Source organism: Littorina saxatilis, linkage group LG12, assembly GCF_037325665.1.
Source record: "Littorina saxatilis isolate snail1 linkage group LG12, US_GU_Lsax_2.0, whole genome shotgun sequence".
Lineage (NCBI taxonomy): Eukaryota > Metazoa > Mollusca > Gastropoda > Littorinimorpha > Littorinidae > Littorina > Littorina saxatilis.
Window position 1 is genome coordinate 73,675,113 of NC_090256.1, and position 10,000 is coordinate 73,685,112.

At 44.7% G+C, this 10,000-nt stretch overlaps 1 protein-coding gene across 1 annotated transcript in view; it reads right to left on the reverse strand.

Moving 5' to 3' along the window:
* Positions 1-10,000, reverse strand: part of LOC138983236 (integrin alpha-8-like) — a gene marked incomplete in the record, with an annotated part of 124,740 nt that overhangs the window by 89,406 nt on the left and 25,334 nt on the right. The window contains 2 exon segments of the mRNA XM_070356653.1: positions 2,869-2,975; positions 6,940-7,061. Coding sequence (XP_070212754.1) covers positions 2,869-2,975; positions 6,940-7,061 — 229 coding nt within the window.

The window sequence follows — 10,000 nt, forward strand, 5'->3', positions numbered from 1 at the left end:
GCCCCCCCCCTGCACCCTCCTTGACACCCCCACCCCCTCTTTATTACCTCACAAACGCCCCCGCTTTTACCTCCACCCCCAACCCGCCCCCATCCCCTATGTCCGTGCTCCCGAGTCCCCATGGGCTTCCAAGATTCTGACTATGTCAGCTGCGCGGCCAATTTTACCTGCGCTCGGTGCCACATGTTTCTGGATCCTCATCACCAATCACTCTTTAGCGTTACCTGATAATGAGCGAGCTGTCTACCTCCCAGGGAAGGGGGCTGGGAAGGAGGGACTAGAGGCCGAGGTTTTAGTGAACAGTGCCGCTGGGAATTATGCACAGAACTGACGCCGGAGAACGCCAATTGTACACGTGTAGTTCCATAGAGAATGATGTACTGTGTTGTAATTCCCTACTCTAGATATGGGTCACTGTCATACCCGCACAACCAAAGCCTCCCCCAAAAAACACACACACACACACACACACACCTACACACACACACACACACACGCAAACACACACACACACACACACACATACACACACACACACACCTACACACACACACACACACCTACACCTACACACACACACACCTACACACACACACACACACACACACACCTACACCTACACACACACACACACACGCAAACACACACACACACGCAAACACACACACACACACACACACACACACACACATATACACACACACACACACACACACACACACACATACACACAAAACAAAGTACTCAGATCATAGATAACGATAGAAATCTCCTCTTTATAATAAACTTTGTTACCAAACGTACATCTATCAATATGCATTTCTGTCTACAGTATTTCGTCTAACCACCAATTAACAGTAAATAGAGAGTGGCTTCACGTGCACACATACAAGTAGGGCCTATACGTATATTATGCGCCAAAGACCTAGTTCTCGACAAACACACACACCACTCTCACCCTTGCTCAGTGGTATTGGGATCACGTCATCTTGAGTTTCACGACTTCGAATTCTATCATGTGTATAATTATCTTGAATCTTTATTTGTTCCGGCTTTTTCTTCCTCTACAAAACGGCTTGTGTGTGTTTGTCTCATAAATCAAGAGCCCAGGAAAAGATATAAGATAAACATATTTCATTTGCCCTGAATCGTATCTTCTGGCATCCATATCATCTTCCATGCGGTGAAAAATCATTGTTGTGTGGACCCCGGATGTCGGGTTTTACGATGTCTCATCTGTATCCTGTGACTTATCAGCTGCAGATTGATGGCATACAGCAAAGCGACACCGAGATACGATTTTTCCTTTCTCCTCGCAATCTTTCTTCCTTCGCTCTGTCCCTCCCCTATCCCCTCACCCAGCGCAAAATTTGTGTTAGCTTCAAGGCAACTGTGACACCGAGTTTTTGTCTTCTTCTTCTTCCGCGTTCATGCACTGCATCCCCCATGTTCACTCAAGTCATGTTTTACACGAGCGAGATTTTACGTATATGACCGTCCCCCCCCCCCCCCCCCCCCTGCCATTTAGGCAGCCATATTCCGTTTTCGGGAGATACGTGCAGTGTGTTTTCGTGTTTCTATAGCACGCCGAACTCTGACACGGATAACAGGATCTTTACAGTGTGTACTTGGTCTTGTGCTTGCGTGTAAACACGAAGGGGGACAAGGCACTAGCAGGTCTGCACATAAGATGACCTGGTAGATCGGAAAAATCTCCACCCTTCACCAACCAGACGCGGCTGGGATTCGAACCTCGAACCTTCCACGCGGAAGGCCGACGTCTTCGCCACTAGGCCATTTGGCCCGTCGAGAGATGATGCGGCTTCCTGGCCTCCTGGCCTTTGTTGCAGTGCCTATTAAGGACTAGATATAGGATAATTTGTTGGCATTTGGGGTTGGGGGGGGGGGGAATGAAAATGGGTCCGTCGACACATAATTTTTGACCGTGTTCGTCATTTTAACACGAGTACAGTGCTTTTTACATTTAGTCAAGTTTTGACTAAAATAATGTTTTAACATACTAGAGGGGGAATCGAGACGGGGGTCGTGGTGCATGTGTGTGTGTCTGTGTGTCTGTGTGTGTGTGTAGAGCGATTCAGACTAAACTACTGGACCGATCTTTATGAAATTTGACATGAGAGTTCCTAGGAATAATATCCCCGGACGTTTTTTATTTTTTCGATGACGTCATATCCGTCAAGACGTCATATCCGGCTTTTTGTAAAAGTTGAGGCGGCACTGTCACAACCTCATTTTTCTATCAAATTGATTGAAATTTTGACAAAGCAATCTTCGACGAAGGCCGGACTTTGGTATTGCATTTCAGCTTGGTGGCTTAAAAAATAATTAATGAATTTGGTCATTAAAAATCGGAAACTTGTCATTAAAAAAAAATTTTTTAAACGATCCAAAAACAATTTCATCTTATTCTTCGTCATTTTCTGATTCCAAAAACATATACATATGTTATAGTTGGATTACAAACAAGCTCTGAAAATTAAAAATATGAAAATTATGATTAAAATTAATTTTCCGAAATCGATTTACAAACAATTTCATCTTATTCCTTGTCGGTCCCTGAATCCAAAAACATATAGATAGGATATGTTTGGATTAAAAACAAACTCAGTACGCTAAAAAGAATAGAGATACAGAAAAGCGTGTTGTCCTGCTCAGCGCGACCATTACCGCACTATTCTGGCTTGTCGATTTCACTGCCTTTGCCACGAGCGGTGGACTGACGAAACTACGAGTATGCGATCTTGGTGAAAAAAATGCAGTGCGTTCAGTTTCATTCTGTGAGTTGGACAGCTTGACTAAATGTTGTTATTTCGCCTTACGCGACTTGTTGGTCTTTTTAGTACTCACCACAATGACGCCATTTTCCCCGGAGCTCTGCACGGTGGCGCCGAACCATTGGTTAGATTTGTCCTCAACATCCACGTATGCTGTTTTGTTGTATCGAATATTGTTACCTGAAAACAGAAAGATAATTGGACGGTCAATAAGCGTATATGTGTTTGTTTGTTTGCTTAAATCCCAGCCGATCACGAAGGGCCATATCAGGGCGGTATAAGCGTATATATGATTTAGGACAGAATGAATGATCATTCCACGACCAAGCATACATATAGTCAAGTGTATTAGAATCGTAAAGTGTATAAGATTTGTAAATGGTCTGTTGTCTTTATTTCAGATTTTGTCTCAGAATATTAGCAACACTTTGCACTTCCGCCGATTGCATGTACACCCACCCCTCTGCTTTCGTACATTATTTTGAACTATTTATGGACAATCTCTCTCTCTCTCTCTCTCTCTCTCTCTCTCTCTCTCTCTCTCTCTCTCTCTCTCTCTCTCTTTCTTTCTCTCTCTCTCTCTTTCTCTCTCTCTCTCTCTCTCTCTCTCTCTCTCTCTCTCTCTCTCTCTCTCTCTCTCTCTCTCTCTCTCTCTCTCTCTGTGTTGTCTGTCCGTCTGTCTGTCTGTCTTGTCTCTCTTTCTCTCTCTCTTTCTCTCTCTCTCCCCCCCCTCTCTCTCTCTCTCGCTCTGTTATAATTTCTTAGTCAATGAAGTATACACTACTTGAATTATAATCCTTAAAACGAAGTATTTAGTTCCTTTCTTGTATTTACAATAATGTGTGAATTCTCTCTGAGCAACTGTTACGATCCTCGAGAGCTGAAAATAACCGTGTCTCCGTATAAAAAGCAGGACGGAAGCGAGGCGGTGATGACCTTGCCACTTGACTGGATGCCGGCCATATCAACCCAGAGCCACACAGGAAGTGACGACATCGCCGCATAAGCGCCGCGCAAGATATGGGGTCGTGCGAGGCTACTCGCACAACGGCAGAGGGCAAGCAAATACTATGGTGCGCCAAATTGATATTACTATCGTTAACTGTTATATAGGGTTTTAAAACTATCGTTAACTCTTATACAGAGTTTTGAAACTATCGTTAACTGTTATATAGCGTTTCGAAACTGTCGTTAGCTGTTATATAGAGTTTCTGAAACTCTATATAACAGCTAACGATAGTTTTATCAAGAGCGCGTCGGTATCGTTCCCAAATGGGAAAACCCTGAAATGCCATTGCAAAACTGTCTTTTTGCTACGAAATGTACATTTCAACAAGAAACACAATTTAAAAAACTACAACATTAGGAAATGCTTGACCGTTTTTCTATTGTCGTCTTCTCAAAATATTGTTGAATTTGTTTAATATTAGCTTTATCATATCATTTGTACTTTCGGCCGTACCGTTTTCCACGTGTGCGGTTTGAAGACGGTAGGCCTACAGAATATCAAGTTCGCGGTAAACGAAGATTTAATTACTTGATTCTTAACGAAGCGTTAAAGTAAGCAGCGAAATGATGGACTTACCAGACGATCGATAGTTGAACATGATCTACTAAATGTTGTTGTAATTTTGTGCAAATTCACTCGAACGAAACGTTCAGCAGCCATTTTGCCGGCATCGAAACATCCGACTACGCCTTCGCTATTTTTAGAAACTCTATATAACAGTTAACGATAGTAATATCACTTGCGCGCACCATCCCGCCGTTTTGCAAAACCCTCGTTATCTGTTATACAAAGTTTTAGCAATAATGCGCACGAACGCGCGATTGATATAACTCTATATAACAGTTAACGATAGTTTCGAAACTCTATATAACAGATAACGATAGTTTCGAAACTCTATATAACAGTTAACGATAGTTTCAAAACCCTATATAACAGTTAACGATAGTAATATCAATTTGGCGCACCATATAATACAAAGACACGGTTGACTGTAGAGGTCTAACTGCCAAGGTCCGTTTCTACCAGGAAAACAAGACTGTTTCAGAAAACCGACGAAGGTTTGAGTACAATGATGATGGGCAAAACCGTCGATGTTTTTGTTTTGTTTTGTTTTGTTTCGTTTTCGTGTAATGCCCGGTATGGTCTTTCCCCTAAGATGGTCACAGTCAAGGCTTGCTGGCTTTGTTATGTTCAGGTCTTTGTTCAGAGTCTTAGAGTCTCAGATCTGTTTAAGACGACGGTCGTCTCTGAAGGATGGTTGAAGCTTGAGAACTGCGTCCCTTTCTTCCGTGTAAACCCCTACCTGTAATTTGACCGTGTAAACCCCTACCTGTAATTTGACCGTGTAAACCCCTACCTGTAATTTGACCGTGTAAACCCCTACCTGTAATTTGACCGTGTAAACCCCTACCTGTAATTTGACCGTGTAAACCCCTACCTGTAATTTGACCGTGTAAACCCCTACCTGTAATTTGACCGTGTAAACCCCTACATGTAATTTGACCGTGTAAACCCCTACCTGTAATTTGACCGTGTAAACCCCTACCTGTAATTTGACCGTGTAAACCCCTACCTGTAATTTGACCGTGTAAACCCCTACCTGTAATTTGACCGTGTAAACCCCTACCTGTAATTTGACCGTGTAAACCCCTACATGTAATTTGACCGTGTAAACCCCTACACGTAATTTGACCGTGTAAACCCCTACATGTAATTTTACCGTGTAAACCCCTACCTGTAATTTGAACATGCATGTACTTTACACTGATTGACTCATAGTAATACTTAATGTGACTGAAGACGCAACAAATCCATGTTTTCTTGGATTGATTCCACAGACAATGCGTGTCTGTTCCCTGTTTAACCTGATGACCAGTCAACCTGACGGACACACCTGTCATTCAGTGGTCACTCAAAGCTGTGTAATAAGCTTAGCCCTGTGAGGTACTGGACACTGGTCAAACTTTATTGACAGGTTTGTTTGTTTGTTTGCTTAACGCCCAGCCGACCACGAAGGGCCATATCAGGGCGGTGCTGCTTTGACATTATAACGTGCGCCACACACAAGACAGAAGTCGCAGCACAGGCTTCATGTCTCACCCAGTCACATTATTCTGACACCGGACCAACCAGTCCTAGCACTAACCCCACAATGCCAGACGCCAGGCGGAGCAGCCACTAGATTGCCAATTTTAAAGTCTTAGGTATGACCCGGCCGGGCTTCGAACCCACGACCTCCCGATCACGGGGCGGACGCCTTACCACTAGGCCAACCGTGCCGGTCTTTATTGACAGGTAAGACTGGGGATACATTTATCAGGATCGGTATTTTTGTGGGAAAGGGGGTTGGGTGTGTGTGTGTGCGTGTGTGTGAGTGTGTGTGTGTGTGTGCGTGTGTGTGTGTGTGTGTGTGTCATTGTGTGTGTGTGTGTGTGGGTGTGTGGGTGTGTGTTTGTATGTGTGTGTGTGTGTGTTTGTATGTGTGTGTGTGTGTGGGGGGTGTGTGTGTGCGTGTGTGTGTATGTGTGTGTGTGTGTGTGGGGGTGTTTGCATGTGTGTGTGTATGTGTGTTTGTATGTGTGTGTGTGTGTGTGTGTGTGTGTGTGTGTGTGTGCGTGTGTGTGTGTGTGTGTCATTGTGTGTGTGTGTGTGTGTGTGTGGGTGTGTGTTTGTATGTGTGTGTGTGTGTTTGTATGTGTGTGTGTGTGGGGGGTGTGTGCGTGTGTGTGTATGTGTGTGTGAGGGGGGGGTGTTTGCATGTGTGTGTGTGTATGTGTGTTTGTATGTGTGTGTGTGTGTGTGTGTGTGTGTGTGTGTCATTGTGTGTGTGTGTGTGTGTGTCAGTGTGTGTGTGTGTGTGTGTGTAAGTGTGTGTGTGTGTGTGTGTGTGAATGCGTGCCTGCGTACTTGTGTGAGTGTGTATGTGTGTGTGTGTGTGTGGGGGGGGGGTGTCCGTGCTCCTTCTCATGTATTCACTCCTAAACGTGAGTGTCGACATAATCTATATTAGAGCATACGTTGCATGCTTGGTTCTTTCTCAAATCATCCGTTTGTGAATCTAACTCTGTATTCAAAACATTTCATTTGGTAGCATGCAAACAGTGCAAGGTCAATGCAGATCGTCACGCAACTTACCGAGAATGTCGAAAGGAATCTCCTGACAGGAATTGACGCGGTCAGTGCGACACCTGTATACGGCTCCTCCTTTCTCTATACCTGGTTGCGACGTCTGTGCTCTCGGCGCTCCCACTAACACCCTGAAAATGATGGTCAAATAAGCCAATGTTATGCACAGGGTTTTTTTTCTTGCGAGGGTTGATAAAACACTCTGTAATGTTAGAGTATAATAAAAATATAATAAAACATTTTTTTTTAAATCCCCGTGTTTTTTTAATCATGTTTTAACAAGCCTAATTACTCATTTCTGACATACCTGAGAAATCAGGATTAAATCAAAAAAGGTAACTCGAATAATTCAGGAAAATGTGCTATAATTGTCCGAATAATTGAGTACACTAAACACCAGACAATACACAAGTCTATTAAAACTTAAAGCTATACTCTCATCAACCTGGCATCAAAGTCCTCTTGGTCACGCCATCTTAGCATGACGGTTCACACCAAACAGGTTTTCCACCATTAGGAAACCTCTTTTGATCAGACTCAACCTCTAAAGATCACATAGATAATGACAAGTAATTAGCCACAGTTTCACTGTCATGCAATGCCTATATGCCCCCAAAGGTTGTATAAGCACAACATGAACTGTAAAAGCCAAAACTTTGCTACGATCTCCGAATGCTCTCGCTCTGTAATCGTGTCATTCCAAGGTCGAATCAGATATAACTAAAGGTATAGCATCTCTGGTCCAACTACATCTATTGGGGCTGACTTCAACTAAACAAAGGCGTTCTGTGTAAATTCAAATTGTTTCAGGTCTTTTCATCCGGTTACACTAACAACCTTTTATGTGAATTCCCTCTGGCTCCAACCAGCACCCAGGTACGTTTATTATTATTGATTGATTGATTACAGTTTGTATATATTACAGTTGTAACGGTGTTTTATTCGATTTAAAAATGACAACCGTTTTATTTAAATTCAAACCTAATTTCGCAAGCAATCAGTCCATCTACGCCATGCTTATTCAGTGAGTTCATTGACATTTCATAATTTGTCATGAATTTTGTGGATCAATATTCCCCTTTCCGCTAAAAACGTATTATATATACATATCCTGTCGAGGTCAACACTGAACAAACAAAAAAGGTCAATAAACGATCACCCAAGGACGCAGACTGTATCAGGGGTTAATTAGACCAGTAATTATTCAAAGGCCTGGAGGATACAGATGAAAATCACGACGATTAAGAGCTCTCGCTACGAGTTTCACCGTGCAGTCAACGAACTGTGTGAGATATAGTTTCCTATCCCGCCCAAAGTTATGACCAGGCGAGGTTACAGACGGAATCCAAAAAGGTCAGTAAACTATCTCTCAAGGATACACATGAAACGCCAATGTTGCTAGTAGCCTAATTATTCAAAGTTCGCCGGGAAACAGTTGAAAATCTCAACGATTAAAAGTTCCCGCCATGATGCTGACCGAAAAGTCATTGAACTTTTTGTGGTGTGACAAACTTGGCTAGAGAATTAATCTTGTGATGACGAATTAACACCGAACAAACTTGCAAGCAAACAAGGACCCCCACCCATCCCTTCCCCCCCCCTCCCCCGGCAACACACACACACAGATATTCGTACCAACACACACACACACACACACACACACGCAACATTCTCCGCGAGAGCGTGTGAATTCTGTTTGCGATTGGATACACAGATAGTTTCAACTTGTAAACTCTGGGACACAAAAATATCTTCCGGCAGCCACCGTCGGGGCTCGACTCTGTGACGTCACTGATATATTGGTTCTGACTACCCAAATTGGGAAACAGCAGGTGCACTGACTGTAGAGGCGCTGAAAATGAGGCATTTCCGATGACAACATCTTCCTTATTAGTAACACACATAACTGACAACTGAGCGCATAACTGTTCGCACTTGTATAGAAACAAAACAAGGTGCGGGTTCGAGGACTACGATATGACGAATCGAACTTGGTGTGTGCACATGGGGTGGGGGTGGTGTCAAATTGATACAACGGTATTATAAATGACGAAAGTCAAAAAAGAGAGGGGTGGGGGGGGGGGGGGGGGGGGGGCTGAGACAGAGACAGAGACAGAAGGAGAAAGAGAGAGAGGAAGGGGGGAGGGAGACAGAGACAGAAGGAGAAAGAGAGAGAGGAAGGGAGGGGAGGGAGACAGAGACAGAAGGAGAAAGAGAGAGAGGAAGGGAGGGGAGGGAGACAGAGACAGAAGGAGAAAGAGAGAGAGGAAGGGAGGGGAGGGTGACAGAGACAGAACGAGAAAGAGAGAGAGGAAGGGGAGGGGGGAGGGAGACAGAGACAGAACGAGAAAGAGAGAGAGGAAGGGAGGGGAGGGAGACAGAGACAGAACGAGAAAGAGAGAGAGGAAGGGGAGGGGGGGAGGGAGACAGAGACAGAACGAGAAAGAGAGAGAGGAAGGGAGGGGAGGGAGACAGAGACAGAACGAGAAAGAGAGAGAGGAAGGGGAGGGGGGAGGGAGACAGAGACAGAACGAGAAAGAGAGAGAGGAAGGGGGGAGGGAGACAGAGACAGAAGGAGAAAGAGAGAGAGGAAGGGAGGGGAGGGAGACAGAGACAGAAGGAGAAAGAGAGAGAGGAAGGGGAGGGGGGAGGGAGACAGAGACAGAACGAGAAAGAGAGAGAGGAAGGGAGGGGAGGGAGACAGAGAAAGAACGAGAAAGAGAGAGAGGAAGGGAGGGGGGGGAGGGAGACAGAGACAGAACGAGAAAGAGAGAGAGGAAGGGGAGGGGGGGAGGGAGACAGAGACAGAACGAGAAAGAGAGAGAGGAAGGGAGGGGAGGGAGACAGAGACAGAAGGAGAAAGAGAGAGAGGAAGGGAGGGGAGGGAGACAGAGACAGAAGGAGAAAGAGAGAGAGGAAGGGGAGGGGGGGAGGGAGACAGAGACAGAGACAGAACGAGAAAGAGAGAGAGGAAGGGGAGGGGGGGAGGGAGACAGAGACAGAACGAGAAAGAGAGAGAGGAAGGGGGGAGGGAGACAGAGACAGAAGGAGAAAGAGAGAGAGGAAGGGA